The sequence below is a fragment of the Trachinotus anak genome, unplaced genomic scaffold (genome assembly GCF_046630095.1).
Source record: "Trachinotus anak isolate AG129_WGS33_773 ecotype Australia unplaced genomic scaffold, CSIRO_AGI_Tana_v1 ptg000019l, whole genome shotgun sequence".
In the NCBI taxonomy this organism is placed as follows: domain Eukaryota; kingdom Metazoa; phylum Chordata; class Actinopteri; order Carangiformes; family Carangidae; genus Trachinotus; species Trachinotus anak.
In genome coordinates, this window is record NW_027273870.1 from 6839502 (window position 1) to 6856356 (window position 16855).

The 16855-nt window shown below is 41.3% G+C and overlaps 2 protein-coding genes across 3 annotated transcripts; one reads left to right on the forward strand and one right to left on the reverse strand.

Annotated features, from left to right (window-relative positions):
* Positions 1–2473: 2473 nt before the first annotated feature.
* wiza (WIZ zinc finger a) lies at positions 2474–12254 on the reverse strand. Of its 2 annotated transcripts, none has more exons than XM_071504737.1 (9): positions 9856–12254; positions 9181–9254; positions 8152–8637; positions 7138–7947; positions 6610–6963; positions 5474–5688; positions 5191–5362; positions 4942–5101; positions 2474–3754 (listed from the first exon to the last, which is right to left on the reverse strand). In XM_071504737.1, exons 2-9 carry the CDS (start codon positions 9191–9193, stop codon positions 3598–3600), a joined length of 2367 nt encoding a protein of 788 aa, XP_071360838.1. In that variant the 5' UTR covers positions 9194–9254; positions 9856–12254; the 3' UTR covers positions 2474–3597. The 2 variants fall into 2 exon arrangements, with proteins under 2 accessions (XP_071360838.1, XP_071360839.1); XM_071504738.1 differs by lacking the exon at positions 9856–12254 and adding an exon at positions 9436–9835.
* A 488-nt stretch (positions 12255–12742) lies between these two features.
* Positions 12743–15668, forward strand: LOC139636564 (ras-related protein Rab-33B-like). Its single transcript, XM_071504739.1, has 3 exons — positions 12743–13100; positions 14935–15113; positions 15286–15668. The coding sequence occupies exons 1-3, from the start codon at positions 12882–12884 to the stop codon at positions 15614–15616; spliced, it is 729 nt and encodes a 242-aa protein (XP_071360840.1). The 5' UTR covers positions 12743–12881; the 3' UTR covers positions 15617–15668.
* Positions 15669–16855: the final 1187 nt, after the last annotated feature.

The window sequence follows — 16855 nt, forward strand, 5'->3', positions numbered from 1 at the left end:
ATCTTACACATTATTTTTCACATTATATATGTTAACAACAATAACAGTGTTGTAGTAAATAGCTGCATCAATTTACTTTATGGTGACATGTTGCAGAATTTAATAAGATAATAAAAATCTTTACATTTTATCACCGGACAAAACTGTGATGACTAATACATTACATTACATTACAGAGCAACAACATTTGTTTGGAGTCATATTTTTGACAACCATTCACTCCCTGAGAAAAAAAAGGGCTTAAACAGTGGTTCTTAGACATTTTTCTTGATGTTTCTCTTTGGCAGCTATAAAAAACAAACCCTAATACATTAGAGCTGTCACTGTCGCTCACCAAATTAATCAGATTGATCCTTCTCATACCAGACAGCTTGGCTTTTGCAATGCCATGCAGCAGTTAAGACTGTTATTAACACCTGTGTCAAATCAACATGACTGGTTTATGACTAAACTAAGGTTAGGGGTACTCAGTTGGTTTCCATCTGCAACCTCACCGCTAAATGCCACTAAATCCTACACACTAGTCCTTAAATCGAGAAATATGGAAATTAATTTTGTTATTTGGTCAATTTTAGGAGGTTCCACTGCGGAAATAATGTAGAAAATCCATTAAAAGCAACCTAAGGAATTCATAGTCCATTAATTTAGCTTTTAATTGTTCCCAAAAAGCCCACAAACGTCACTTTAATTACATCATTACTGTAAAGATTATTTGGTATTTTACGGTTATAAAAATAAGACATTCAGTTTACTGTTGTATAATTTCAAGTCTGAAATCATGCCTGCAGTCATGTCAAGAGTGGCCTACTGTTTAGTGTCCTTGCAAAGTGGGGCCATAATAAAGCCACGATGGTTTTAAAAACCCATGAACCACAGTCAGAAACAAAAAATGATTATGCCAGATCCCCCAAATCCCACAACCCTGGAAGACAGATGTGCTCCTAATTTGGGCTCTCACTTCAATGAGTGCTTTGAAATTCCCACTTTGAGTCCCTTGCGCCTGTGTTTGAACCATCAGGCGTTGATAGCTGTGAGCGACCGCCTGGTCAGATTTTGTCAGGTGGGATAATTCGCTCACTCCACAACTGCCTTAGCATACCATCAGAGACTCCCTCTGGCAGTAAATCACACAGTATGAGACCCCAGGGACCATCAGTGTGATGGGAACATTGAACAGAGGCAGTGACGGAGAGACAGAGGAGGGTGGAGATCATGTGCTGTGTACGCTGGAGACAGAGTAGAAAACAGAAACAGTGTTGTGCTGCATGGAAACCTACTATGGATCATCCTCTCAGCTCCTGCAGAGACGCTCTGGTGAGATGCACAGAAGAGGGTCAATTCAACAACTGTTCAACATGCAAGTGCAGGAAGATTTCCCCTTTTTTGTGTCGAAGAGAAAGTGAAGTGCGAGACACACTTCAACAGTCTTATAGATTTCAGTCATGTCCTACCTGTGGACATACAAAGTAATAAGGAAATTATGAATAATAATGTGTCTTGCCACATCTGAAAACTACATCATGTTTGGAGAGAATCTGAGCAGAAACAGGAGGCCAGCTATTCTTTACGGGGGTTAACCAATTTAAACCTTTTCCTCTTTCCTCCAGCAGAGTGGTTCACAGTCAATCTAAGAGCTTAAAGGACGGAGGACTTACTGCAGAAGCCGCATAGGTAGGAAGATTAATGACCCCCTGTCAACACAACGATGACTATAGCCCTGGAATGTGGAGGCTTCAAATAAGAAGCCACACTGTTAATGTCATGGTCACGAGTGATGGCACCTCAGAGATGTTAATAAATAAATAAAAGAGACAAACAGACAAAGTCATTGCTGGCATCAAGACACGTCGTCTACCAAAACATTTCCAGGGTTGAGGAGGAGTGCAGAAACAGACAATTGTGCTGGTGAGGTCCTGGTTAAGAAGAACTACATGACTCATGGCTCTGATGCTGAATGTGCAGCTTTTCTCTCTCATGATTTCCACATTTTCATGACAACAATGCTCTGTGGAGCTGAAATGTTATCTATGTCTGTGAGCTTGAGTTTGTTGGTTTACACAATGGAGAGATATTGTAATTACAATATGGAGGACGAACAAAGAATGTGTAAACAATAAACTTTAAAAAAAAAAAAAAAAAACTCTACGGGTGCCAGAAATACAGTGCATTCGGAAAGAATTCAGACTCCTTTCACATTTTGTTATGTTGCAAACTGATGGTAAAATCAAAAAAAAAAAAAAAACATCCAGTAGAAAAATTGTAAACTCTATGCAGTGATGCAAACAGAAGCGTTCACAGGTTGATCCAAAAGAAGGAGAAGAAGGAGGTCATCATGGTCGCCTCCAGTGTGAGACACATGAATGATGAGATTTTAGATTAGAAAGGAAGTGAGACAGAAGACAGAATCCCAAAAATTTATTTAAAAATCAGACAGAAACACAAGGTAAACAAGGGTATATAAAATTTGTCAGAATCAGAATCAGAATCAGTTTTATTGCCAAGTATGTTTCCACATACAAGGAATTTGTTCTGGTGATTGGTGCAATTGGAGGTTCTTGGAGGTTCTAGTTCAGTTTTAGTTTCTGCCTGTATGTGGGAATCAGGTGGACCATGACATGGTCAGAGTGGCCCAGTGCAGCCCGGGGGACGGCGTGATAAGCACCACTGATTGTGATTGTGATGTGTGTGAACGGAGACATGAGAGAGTTTATGTGCTGAATTTCATGGACATATTGAATTGTATTAGAAGACAAGTATATCTACTGCCAATGTGGATGAACTGAATCTTGGTGGGATTCCTGGTGAAGTGCAGGTTGTTTGTTATTATCAACTCCTGAAGAGACTCATCTCCACTGATTTTCATTTGTATGGCATTTGTGAAAAAAAACCCCACGTTCCATACACTACACGTTTATATACAAGACAGAATTTAATTTACATAACAAGTGTTAAAAAAGTAATGTAAAAAGAGCAGAAAAACTGTTTGTGATTAGCAGTTACACCTGAAGAAGAACAGAAACACAGTGTGTCCAAGGTCAAGATAAGACAAGAAATTACCACTGTCTGGTATTAGTGTTGCGTTTTTCTAAAAATGTTTCTCATATGGCAGAAAATTTTAATATTTTCAGATTTTAAGTAAAACTGTTAAAAAGTATGTTTCTAAAACAAGGCTCAATTCAAAGGCAAAGAATAAAAAGAGACATTAATTTAGGCCACGTTCAGTCTCTCAGTGTGGGGCACGTTGTTGGTCACTGACAAACACTGAATCACATTTGACTTTTGTACAAATGGAAGGAATGTGTGAGCAGGGGGGAGAAAGTACTCATCATCAAAATGAGGGATGAACTATCTTTTCCATAAACATCCAGTAATCTGTATTGTGATAATTGTATTACCCAATATATAGTGCCTAATGGATTTCACTTGAGTGGCTTCCACTCTGCTGCTTACCTAATATGACTCATGTTTGCCCTTTCCACAACAAGGGAACATCTATTTTGCAATATGGTCCCTCAAAATAGATACTTCCTCTTGACTATGATGTGTTAAAAATAACAACTTTAAAAAAATATATGGATTAGGGAAAGATTTTGTGGACTAGACAGCAACTGGATGTACAAGAGCTGGAGCTGCCACCGGTGCAGCAGGAGGAGATGCTTTGCCTTTGTAGCCCAGTGACAGGATGTGTGTCTGCAGGTGTGTGATCCACTGCTCTTGAACAGACAGAGGTCCGTGAAACACTTCTTCACAGAACCTGAACAGCAGGACAGAGAGAGAGAGAGAGAGACAGGTGATCTGACCTGCTTAACCGAGGTACAACAATTACATAATAATGTGATTAAACAACAGGGTGCATCTCATGTAAGACTGGGGAACAAATAACCATCTGGTGTTCATCATTTATCACTTTAATTTTTTCAAGAAAGTGAATGTGACTCATAGATTTGTTGTCAAAATGAACCAAACAATACAGGTTTTCCCTTTTGTTTCTACTTAAATAGCTTTAAGTAATTAAAATCATCTTATTCCACACAGTCTGACTTTATCGCCCTGTTCAGACCTGGCATTAACGTCTGTCTCAGCTGACACGGTCAAAAGTGGACAGCTCTGATTACAGATGTGAATGCACCGGGGGTGTCACAAGAACTGATACTTAGGTGTCATGTTGATGCCAAAATTCTCAAAATGTTATGATACTTGTTTTTCTACAGTACTGAAGGCACCGAAGGTACCAGTTCTATTCTGACATCAAACTCAGAGAGAAGAAGGTTAACAATAACAACAACACGTGGAATTACAGTGGCAACAGGTTCATTGTGACTTGTGTGAAAAAACACACATACACACGATGCGCTGGTGTATGGAGATATTTTGTATTTGACGCAGATCATCAGGACAAGTTATAGACGACCAAATGCCAGTGTGCAAATGTGCCGTGGGAGGAAACACCTCAAACTTATCTTAGCAGCTCCAACACAGACATCCAGATCTACACACAGAGTTCAGGCTGAGTGAGTTTCAGTTGCTAACTTTATATTAACAACGTGTCATCAAAATGTTCATGTCCTGAAATGTTACTGTTATTGTGTGTGAATTGCTACAGCTAGCATCTGTTGTAGCAACGCTCAGAAAGGCTAACATTAGCTTGCTTAGGCTAACATAGCTCACAGCTCATTATCAGGCTACACCATTCAGTCTGTTTTTAAATGAATATTTTCACATCATATGTATGTCACCTTGTTAGTCAGTTTAAACTAGTGTTTGCACACTGGCTCACCCACTCACTCTCTCTCTCTCTCTCATTGACAATGGACCAATAAAACTGCAGAGAATGAAACTGTTTGTCCAGTCTGACCTGCCTTACTTGATTTGATTTTAGTGCATCATTCACTGGATACAACAGGAACGTGATTCTTTATATCTTGTGCTTTATAGACTGACCTGCACTTCAGAGAGTAGACTTTGCCCACCAGCTTGACCAGCGGTGTTAGCGGGGGCTTTGGCAGCAGTGCAGGGATGCTGCCGGACCGTGATGGCTGCTGGGAGTTGGTGTCCTGATTTTCCTCCCCTGTAGGCACTGAGCGTTTTGGTGGATGGACCCCTGTAATTTCACAGAGAGGTATTACAGTAACATACAGAAAAAAATCTACATGTTTTTATCAGTTAGAGTCAGAGTCTTTCATTTCTCACCCCTTGGCTGAGTGTGGGCTGCAATAGTCCGAGTGTGGCCTTGTGATTGTCTGGATGAACCTGCAGTGATGCCCAAGTCCTCTCTGCCCACCTTGTGCTCAGGCTTCATGCTGCTGCCCGGCACAGAGTCAGAGTCTGTGGACAGGGAGGGCGAAGCAGCACTTCTCTGGGACTGAAAGAAAATGAATGTATAGTAAATTTAATTTAATTTAATTATTACATCTTTAGGTGTATCTCAATCTGACTGGGATTCATTTTAAACATATTTTAGAGCACAGCCCACCTTCTTGATATAAAGGTCTCCCATACGGTAGCGTCGGTTTATTGCTGCCACTTTCGTTGGGTCCTTTCGGATCAACTCACTGAGGAGTTCAATTGGCGAACTTGCTCCGTCAGCCTTCCATTCAATGATTCCCAGCTGCCGGAGGTGGGCCCGCGCGTGACTGGCCAGGGCCTTGCGGTTTTCAAAATCAAACCCACAAAGCTCACAGGACGTGTCTGTCACAAAGAAGATGAGACATTTTTAGGCAAGTATTAGTCATGTATTACCAATTTAGTGAGTTCCACAAATCATTAGCAGATTTTTTTCTTTGACTTAGAAAACCTAAAAAAGGAGTAATTTGTACATTTTGCTATTGCTATGTAGCCAACATTAGCAATAACAGCTGTTTACTTACCAGTGTACAAGAAATTTTGCATGCTGGTTAGTATGCTAGTTAGCATGTCAATAGCTAGTTAGCATGCTAGTCAGCACCAGCTAGCCCTGGCCTGGTCTTTCTGACACAGAGTCACTGTAGCGTCCAGTCTGCCCTGAAGAACCAGTGCTGCTCAGAGGGCATATTATAACCTCTTGTAAATGCAAGAACAGCTGAAGCTCTGGGCAAGACTGGTAAGTAAACAACTGTTAATGCTAATGTTGACTATGTAGCAATAGCAAAACTTACAAATAGCTCCTCTGAACAGTGGAACTTTTGCATGCCTTTTTCCTACTCTGTTGCCACAATATTCCGACTCACAGATAAGAAAACAGTTGCAGTGATGCTGAAAACCTGTGCAGGTCTACGTTTTTCTCTCCACACAGTAAACTGATCAGGACTGATAAGTCAGCAGCTGTTAATGCTAACACTGGCTGTGTAACAATAAAACAAGAGTAACTACCGCTTTTGTTGGTGACTATTTCTAGCTATGGACTAACACATATTTGGTGCTCTACTGAGTATCATGGCACCAGCAGAGTATGAAGGACTGAGCCCATGTTAATTGTAGTTAAGAAACATGTCACTGAGTGCGCTGTGGCCCACTGTCATATATCAACACTGCTTATACCTTTAATGCAGACTCACCACTACGTGAAAAAACATTTTCTTCAGTGAAAGAAAATGACACAAACATCTTTACTACTAACTGTAAACTTCTTACCAGCATGTGAGGCCCCACTCTTCCCTGATGGGGATTTCTCTTTTATGGAGAAGTCTAGAGGTGTGGTGCAGCTGTTAGAGGCTGGTTCCCTCGACTGGGGGCCATCCAGGGACCTCTTGGAGCCCTGAGGGGTCCATGTGCCTTTGCCTGATGGTGAAGACCATTTCCTGCCTTCTTCACCATGCAACATGACCTCTTTGAGGAGGTCAATCGGTGATGTTTTGATCGACCAGGTGAGGCCAAGCTGGCGTAGATGAGCACGGACGTGGCATGACAAGGCTTTACGGGTGTCAAACAGCTGGCCACAGAAGTCACAAAGGACTGTTGGTGGGGATTGTACATCTGTCGGGGACACTGAGAGGATACAGCCAAATTATGATATACATATACAAACAAATAATTGAATGAATTGAAGAAAAAAAACTAAGTGTACAAATTCATTTAATTGGAGCACATATTGACATTATGAATATAACCTACTAAACTATCCTATGCCAACCACTATGGGAGTATGGCTGCCATCTTTACCTGCATTGAAAGGCTTTGAAACAACAGCAGCAGTGGGCGACTTCTGTGAGGGAGAGCTGCTCATAGTATTGGATGCCTTTGGTTCAACAGACACCTCTATCTCTACAGGCTCAGGCTTGGGCTTCCTAAGGAGGGGATCCACTGCTAGCCGAAAGCCTTTCTTTGCCTTTGGGGCCCTGTTGACAGCAGTTTGAGGAGACGGAGTGTTCTTTGCAGGGCTTGGGATGAGGGATGTGGAGGGCAACGGGCTCTGTGACTGGTCCAGAGCTGGAGACAGTGCTTGGGCTGTAGATGGCACAGTAGATGAGCTGGACGTACTGTTTGTTCTGGGGGGCTTCACTGCTTCTAACATGCCACTGCTGACCAGTTCCTGGATGGTGTCGATTGCAGAGTTTTTCCCCATTAAGTCAGTCATCCCCATCTGACGCAGGTGAGAGCGAGCGTGGCTGCCCAGGCCTTTACGATTCTCAAACTCTTCCCCGCACAGAATACAGGTGCACTCCTCTAATGTTTTAGGCCGTTTGTTGGGGGGAGATGCAGGCGGAGAGGACAAATCTGAGGGACGCCTCAAGGAGGACCTAGGTGGACTGGAGGGACTGTTTGAGGTGAGTGGCACCTGTTGCTCGTTGTTTATGGGTTTGAGATCCTCCTCCTCCATAATCTGATAAAGAAAATTAATAGGGCTGCCTTTAATTTCACTGTCAGGGATTCCAATCTGGCGTAGATGGGCCCGAGCATGACTGGACAAGCCCTTGCGTGTCTCGTACCAGCAGCCACAAAGCTGGCAAACATGGACTTCATCATTGGTGTCTGAAAATGATGGGGGAAAGGTATCAAGTCAGCAGGAGACTGTTGAGATGTACTTTGTTAAAACAAAAATGTTACATCTAAATGTTACATCTGAAGCCATATAATTGCATAAGGTAGCCTACCCTAAGTTCTGTCTTCCACATGAAGCTGCAGACCTTGCTATTTTCAACATTTTTTAAATAATTGTTAAGAATTCAACCGTACCTAAGGTAATAGGGGCATCAGTTTCCAGTGGTGCCCATAGTGGCTTGGCTGTGGTTTGGTGCTCCAAGGAGGACGAGCTGCCACCTTCAGTGAGCCTAAGAGAAGATGGCGAGGATGGGAGGAGATTGGATTCTGATTCTTTCAATCTAACTGGAGATCCCTGATGATCCATTTTTTGTGGAGCTGACGTGACTCTAACCGCTGCCTTGTAAGGGGAACTCTTGTCCTCTGACACCGAGGGAGTAGACTCCTGCTCGGTTGTGTTTTTGAGAGGGGTCACCTCTAGTGTAGAGGAGTCTGCTTTGAAATTGGGGAGGGAGCCATCTTTTTCCTGGATAAGCTGGTAGAGGAGCTCTATGGGAGCTCCGCTGCTCTCTGACAACGTCACACCAAGCTGACGTAGATGGAGGCGGGCGTGGCTGGAGAGCCCTCGTCGTGTCTCAAAGTATGTTCCACAGACTTCACACATGACTGGCTGTGGGGTTGCTGTGGGGGAATTCAAATGGGAGTTTGTCACCACAAATTGTGTCTCTAAGAAACAGTCAAAAGAGAGAGATACCAGTTCTCTCTCCTTTTCCTAAATTCAACACTAAAGACAGAAACACTAAACATTAAATCATAACATTATTGATGGAACTGTGTTTTGTGTGTGGATTGGTCCAGTTTAACAAGGTCAGCGTTGGCCCTATTACAAATCCAGTGCATTTCTACAGATCAAGCCTTAAAAAGTGATATTCACAATTAAATGCTTCTGAGGAAATGAAAGATAATTGTAGAGCTGAACTTGGATTTTTAAATGATGCATGTTGTCAGAACTAATGTACGTCCTGTTTTATTAAATGTGATCATGGAAAAACTATTCATGAATCGAATCTACTTTGGTACTACGATCACATTCAAAAGACAGTGATGACTCCTCATGAACTAAAATTCACAAGGATACACAACAGCAGAACACTGAGGTTCTTGTAACAATGTAACATGAAAAATAATGTAAGCATTGGTAACTCATTCATAAGCGTCTCTTACCTTGTGAGTCCATGGCTGCTTATAACGTTGTGACTTTATTTTGAGGGGTAAAAAAGGTTGTCTTCCTGTGGATCCTGTTAAGATATAAATTGAAAATTTGACTGAAATGACTGCGGTTTACAAAAAAGGGAAATTATATTACTATTGTTGACAACAAATTACCGGTTAGCATAGATTTTTAGTTATGATAGCTTTTCAAAATCCAAAATAAACGTTATTTCCCTGACATAGCCAGACTTGGACATAAAAACAAACCTGTTGCTCGGACAGACAGGAAGCTTTAAGATAAAATGACACGACTGTGACTCCGCGATAAAAAGTAGCTCGTTTAGAAATATCCCTACAGCTGGAGACTGTAATGACACGTTGTTCACCGTTAGAGGAACTTCCCTAATTTTAACTCTTTTTCGCATTTTAACAAAGTATCTCTTTGCAAAACTCAATAGACAAATTATAAAACTGTAAGTGGTCGGAGCATCCTCTGGTTACAGATATGAAAGCTAACTTGAGCTTCCTCTGTAGCACCCTTTGTATTACTCTTAACGCATGCTAACCTTAGCTACACGCTAGCCCTAACTACAGCTATCTTAGAGAAGTAGCGACTAGGTACACATGCTGCGACGTCGAAACCAAAACCAAACTAAAATGATCACTTCCAAATAAAAGTAAAATCACCTTATAGCATGAACAGAGCGGCTCAAAACATCAGTCTCACTCACTGGCAAGATTAGCGGAAGTAGTGGTCGGAACATTCCCGGCGCTATAGTTTTTTTCACAATAAAAGACCCGAGGATACGAGACAGTTTCAGTTGATCACATGTGCCCCCTAGTGACCCCCCCCCCCCCACAAAGAAAGTCGTATTTACGAAGACGGTGCTAATATTCTTTATTTATACAGCACTCAAGTTTCAAAAAGAGCTTCATACAAGCCAGCGAATGAAAATCAACAATGAAAAACCCGAGATATTGTGATAAACGAGTAAGCCTACACAAATAAAACCAATTCCAATCTAGGATGAAATAAATGCAATTGAAAGAAATGTATACATATATATTTAGATTAAATAAAAATTTAAAAATCATTGAGTAAAACCTTGATATGCTCTCTAATAAAAGCATGTTTTGAGATGATTTAAAAAGATATTACTGACCCAGCCAGGCATATTTCCTCTGTCTTATTCCGATAATTATTCCACTTACAGTGATAGTTCAAGTTATTTGACGTGGGTTTGAGCGAGGTAGTTATCAATAGTCAGTGTATTACCTGCAGTAAGCCAGCACCCAGTTTAGAGAGGCAGCCAGGAGCACAGGCACAGAAGCTGAGTGATGTGCTGATGTGGACGGGGTCAGCAGAACAATTTATTTTACCCACAGAAAAAATACCCACAGAAAAACAAAAACAAACAAACAACAGATTAAGTGGGAGTCTCATTTATTGACTGTATTTCCATAATTCAATAAGGCTACTAGACAAATTCTAAACTTTTTTTTTTAATTCTTCTTGTTCCAGGTGCAACACTTTGTTGACTTCTTAAAAATGTTTCTTTGTGGAGCAACACAATAGCCAAAACACGACTATTAGGCTAAAAACCTGACAGCAAATATGGTGGAGCCAAATGTCTTTCAGAGGCTTTCCTTACTGAGGACGAGTGTTGCATGCAAGGCCATGACTTCCCATGAGGAGACATTTTTTAATAGTCCAGAAAATGTTTTTGCAAAGCTGGAGGATGAGGAGGATTTAGTATCACTCATCCAGCCTGGTTAGTCACATTTCTGTCTCCTGGTGTTGATTGTTCTGATCTACTAACATCAGCCATGACAGAAGCTGTCTCCCACTTTTCCACAGTGGAAATGAAAAGCCGTGAATCAGCAAATTACTTAAGTATTTTTAACTTTTTGACGTTCATTTGTCAATAAACCTGTGGCCTGACTTCAAAATGTTTTCACAATGTGTGGTGATAAGAGAAGGCATGACAGAAAATGCCATAAAGTATACAAATACACATAACATAGAGTTTTTTTATACTGCAAAGCATGATGGACATGTAGTTTAGAGGTGTTCAGAATCATGCAAAGTTTGAACTCCTACAGTTCACTGGCAAATGAATAAGACCAACCTGTTGATGAGGACCATCTGATGTGGCCGATAGCTCCTGAACAGCTACTGAACGAACCTGGAGCTACATTTTTAAAATCAAAATGAAAAAAAGGTTATAACAAATACATAAAAAATCCAAAAGGGAGTCAAAGAGGTGACTCAGAATCCTGCTGGATCTCAGAGGCACCAGCTCGATAGACTGGACAGGTCCAGTTAGCCTGGGAGGAATGAAAAATAAGGAGATGTAGGCTAAACAGATAAAATAAATAAATAAATAAATAAAGTTACACCAGCAGAGACCAAAGTTTACAACAGAGATGGTGTCAGCAAAACCATCATTATTACCTCAGAAAATTGATTCTCTTGTCCAGGCCAAGTGTTTAAAGAATGTGAGAAGAAAGAATTTAAAGAACTGTGTTGAAACTGAATGGGAGTGACTGGATTTTATGGTATTTATGTGTAGGTTTTTACAAAAGAATGAATTTCATGGGTCTGTCTTTCAAAGAACATGTGGTGGGTCATAAGATAAAATTAGTCTTAGTTACCAAATTATGTGAAACAAGCAAGATACCCTAAGGATTTGATCACTTCACTGAAGCACATGCCTGTGCTGTTCTGGGTCCCCTTTCCCCCTGGAGAAAAAAGCTGACCACCTTGATTTTACTTGATTTGGTCAAGACAAAAATGTATAAGTTGTATTTCGATGGAGGGCATTTTGGTAATAGACCTGCACTGCCACCAAGTGGACTGTCCTCAAAACACGTCATATCACTCATCTGGTATTGTATTCCTGGGGGTGTCCAGCAGAAAAGAGGACTGATTCATTTTCATAATCATGAATCCATCAATAAGTAACACAATGACAGAATGTATGACTGTTTTGTTCATGGGTTTCAAACCCTTTCTGCTGTAAAACATCTAAAAGCAAAAATCTTATCACATGGGGGTCCGTGGTCAAATTTGTGTCACTTAAGGATGGAGAAAAAATTAAGGTAGATGATGTGAAAAAGTTTGAAACCACTGGTGTATGGGTTAAGTATTTCATAGTATTTGTGCAAGTGGTCTAAGAAGGACTAAGTCCAGCAGTAGGCCCAAAAGGGGTTTTGGACTATTCATGGAAGAAATAGTTTTTAGTTAGGGGATTTTTTTTTTTATTTCTATTCTCTGGGAAGGACTTTGACAGAATTAATTATCATCTTTCGAACAACAGACAATATTGGAAACTAAACTTTTACTTTGGAATCTATATTACAGTGTATATATTTAACGATTATTCAGGTCATTGCTCGGAATAATTAATGATATAATTAAATGACAGCATTTCTGTAACATCCCATGTGAGGCTGTATTTGAAGTCACTTCTGAACTCCTGTCTGCGCCTCCAGCAGCTCCCCGGAGCGGTTTCACTGCGGTTACCGTAAATGTCAAACAGATCGCGCAGTCGAAACACAGGAGCGGGGGGGTTTGACCACGGAAACGTGAATGACGGCGGGCTCGACCACAGTGTGAAAACTGTGGAAACCCTTTATTGGAGTGGGCGTTTGACGCCAAGGGCGTTTTTGCGCGTTGTCTTCGACAGAATTCACTGTGAACAGCTCGTACAATGGAGTCATCTCTCGAGTTGTCCAACTCCTTGGGCAGTGTGTCCTCCCTGCTGACCCGCTGTCGGACCTTTAAAGTGCTGGTGATCGGAGACTCCGGTGTGGGGAAGACCTGCCTCACACACCGACTCTGCGCCGGACAGTTCCCCGACAGAGTGGAGGCCACCATTGGGGTGGATTTCCGTGAGAGACTGCTGGACATTGATGGAGAAAAAATTAAGGTAGATGAGGAAGTTTCTGCAGCACTTTAAGCAAATTAATGGAACCAGTAACAGGATCTGTGCGCAAGCCTGTAGCAAACAGCAGCTTTTACGCATAACGAAGCAGCTCGGTTATTCAGAGAACTTCTGAGAGTAAATTCAGTATCGTCAGTTGGCCCTGAAACAAAAACCACTAAATCACCAGCAGCTCCACAGTGGAAGAGGCCATAAGATTCATACCGGTTCTGAACGAGTGAGCTTTTATACACAGTGACTTTATTATAGGCCTACTGCACCTTTATCTCCAGTGAAGCTCTGCTGAAATAACACAGACGTGTTTGTCTGAAATTGAGACTGAGGATTCTCCGGATGGCAGAAAATCAGCAGAGCTGCTTGTGTTCACTGTGAGGGTTGCATGCTTGATTTTATTGAGCTCTGACTCAACATCAACAGTTTCATAAATGCATATATTTCACGTCGATTTTTAGCTGATCATGTAACTGCAAGGTATATAAAGTTTCACTTGAGCTGAGTCATGTAGACATGATAAAGGACTCTGTTTGATGACTTCATATTAAATGTGTGGGTGTTAGTTTATGCTAGAGTGTTTTGAAACTAGCACATGACAGAGGAAGTGTCTGTCGGTGGTGATTGCAGATTTGTTTGTTACTTCAGGGCAGAAGAGTTTTCAAGCTTTATCTTCAGTAGGGAATAGATCAGTCTTTGGATCAGTTTGAATGTATGATGTAAGAAATCTTAAAATGTGAATGGATATTGAAAAATAATTCAAAGAGTGGTAAAATTGTGTTTTTATTTTATGGGCAGTGACTAACAATATTACCAGCGCTTTTTGTGAGACTTCTGGGCAAAGTACAAGTCAGGTCTCAAGTCAATCAAGACAAGTCTTGAGCTACTCAAGAAAAGTCTTATGTCAGTCAAGGTAAGGCATCAAGTCAAGGCTTGAGTCAGTGAAGACAATAAAGGATCTGAAGGCATGTCTCAAGTGAAGTCTTGAGTTGGTGAAAAACAAGTCTCATGTCCTCTAGGGCAAGTCATAAGTCAAGTCTCGACTCAGTCCGGTCACGTCTTAAGGCAATCAAGACAGACCGTAAAGTTTTGAGGCCTAGAGTCAGTCGAGAGTGGTGTCGGGCCTCATCAGCAAATTCCAAGTCAACTGCAGATCCTCCAGGTCTTCGAAGGCTAACAATTACTATTACATGGAATTTGAATTTGTTTCAATTGTTTCAACGCCACAGTGTGTTTTATACAAAGCTGAGACCACACAGTTTCAAAGCATAGAGCTAATGATCAAATATTTGAGCTGTGTGGGTTACACAAGACCCTTTTTTTTATATTCCACAAGGACTGCTGTGTAAAAGCTGCTGTTTGTACAAGGTCACGGCTTGAGACTTGAAAGTTTCTGATTTCAAGTCTCAAGTCAAATCTTTAATAAATCGAGTCTAAAGTAAGTCAAGTCCTAACACAAGGTTGTGGAACATGGATTTGTCATCATAGGTTTTGTGCTCATGTGCTAAATGCATAGATTATGTAAGAGTCACATGGTTTGTCGTTTGAGATCTGACTTTCTATCATATCAACATGTTTATACTCCTTTTCTTGTTCCCTCTCGGTGATGACTCATGGTATGTCTCTGTGCATGTTATTGTGTGTGTGAGTGTGTGTGTGGTTTGGGGTTGTTCAACACATGATTTCTTTTCCTCTTTGTGCCTTCTCATTTATTTCCTCTTTCTCTTGTTTTTGCCCCTACCACCTCCTCCCCAGTGCCAGTCAGTGAGAAGAGCCTACATGTAAATGTCTCACTTTTCCTCTTTCATTGTCTCTCCTCCTCCATCAGCTCCAGCTGTGGGACACAGCAGGACAGGAGCGCTTTAGGAAGTCCATGGTGCAGCACTACTATCGAAACGCCCATGCCGTGCTCTTCATTTATGATGTTTCCTGCCCTGCCAGCTTCAACGGACTCATTTCCTGGATAGAAGAGTGCAGGCAGAACTCCCTTGGGCAGGAAATCCCCAGGTAACTGCATCAACTTTCTGTATGTACTGCTACTCACTAAAGACAGCGGACAGTTTTTGATTTAATCGTATCAAAATTTTCTTTATCCTATGACAACATTACTTATTTTGTGACACCCTAATGTCATCTGCCTTCATTATTTGTCCCTTTCCGCTGCCTATTCTCCATGCAGGTTCCTGTTGGGTAATAAGAGTGACCTCCGGGACCCCAGTAGGCCTGAAGGCCAGGTGAGCCAGGAGCAGGCGATGAGCTTCGCCAAGGTCCACAGCATGATGTTTTTTGAGACGTCCGCCAAGAACCCGCCATTCAAACGTTTGAACGGAATACGAGGTGACAGGAAGGTTTCATATCAGCAGGATAAGGTGGAGGACATCGTCTTGGCTGTTGGTGCCAAACTGAAGCGACAGAAGAAACCGTCAGCAGCAAATGCTCTGACATACAGTGGGTCCTTTAACGTCCTGAGCAAGAAAAGACCAGAGAAAGAGCTGTGGAACTGCTGCTGAGAGAGAGAGAGAGAGAGAGAGAGAGAGAGAGAGAGAGAGAGAGAGAGAGAGAGAGAGAGAGAGAGAGAGAGAGAGAGAGAGAGAGAGAGAGAGAGAGAGAGAGAGAGAGAGAGAGAGAGAGAGAGAGAGAGAGAGAGAGAGAGAGAGAGGTGCCAGACTGTTCAGAAGAAGAATGGGACTTTTTAGCTCTTTATGACTGTGTGTATGTGTATGTGTGTGTTTGTGTGTGTGTGTGTGTGAGAGAGAGAACATATGTGACACTGTTCATTTTTGACCAATTAACATATGAAGTACGGTTGCTGTCAGTCCCACACAGACCTTTAATATTTATAAAAATGTGAGAAATTTTGTGTATATTTGTGATCTTATTGTTTAAAATAGTTTCAAAATAAAAAACTGTGAATGTAAACATTATTTGGTGGAGGCTCTGATGCAAATGACCTCTCAGCACAGTGTTTATTTTCAGCATGTGTGGTCTCACTGGGAACTAACTGGATCTGGGGGGAGATCTCTCTCTCACTCTTTCCTTGCTGTAATGTAATGGTGCCCCTTGGTGCAACAGATAGCAGCGCACCATGAACCACCTGACTGGGTTTTCTCACAGCATTTAAACTCTATTCACCATCAGGCATCTCAAGATGGCTGTAGAAATACAGAGTTGATCATGTGACCATTGGAAATGTTGTAATAGCTAGCAAAGTAGCTCTACAGCCATTAGATGTGGGAGACCTTGGATGACATGCGGCATTCATGTTTTGTTTTGTTTTGTTTTGTTTTGTTTTGTTTTGTTTTGTTTTGTTTTGTTTTGTTTTGTTTTGTTTTGTTTTGTTTTTCACTTCACTTCACTTCCATGTTATTTAGTGCCAAGTGGGATATATTGGAATACATAAAAACCAGAAAAGGATCAACTGGACCTGCAATCATCAAGAGGACACTACCATGATATCACTATCATTAAAGCCACCATATGTAGAATTTGAAAATGTCTGCTGGAAGTGCCTGAAAACCAAACAAATATGTATGACTCACATCAGCCATAGACCCTTAATGTGAAACATGGGAGTCCTTCCCATTTCTGCTACGTAACCCTCCCTCCCCTGCAAGTCCATCCCAGGTAGAATACAGAAGTTTGTGCCATCAGAATTTTTTGATCAATTCTATAATCACATACTTTATGGTTACAGTGAAATGGTTGTTGCAGCATCTTTCTTTCTTACTTTCTATTAAATATTTCCAACT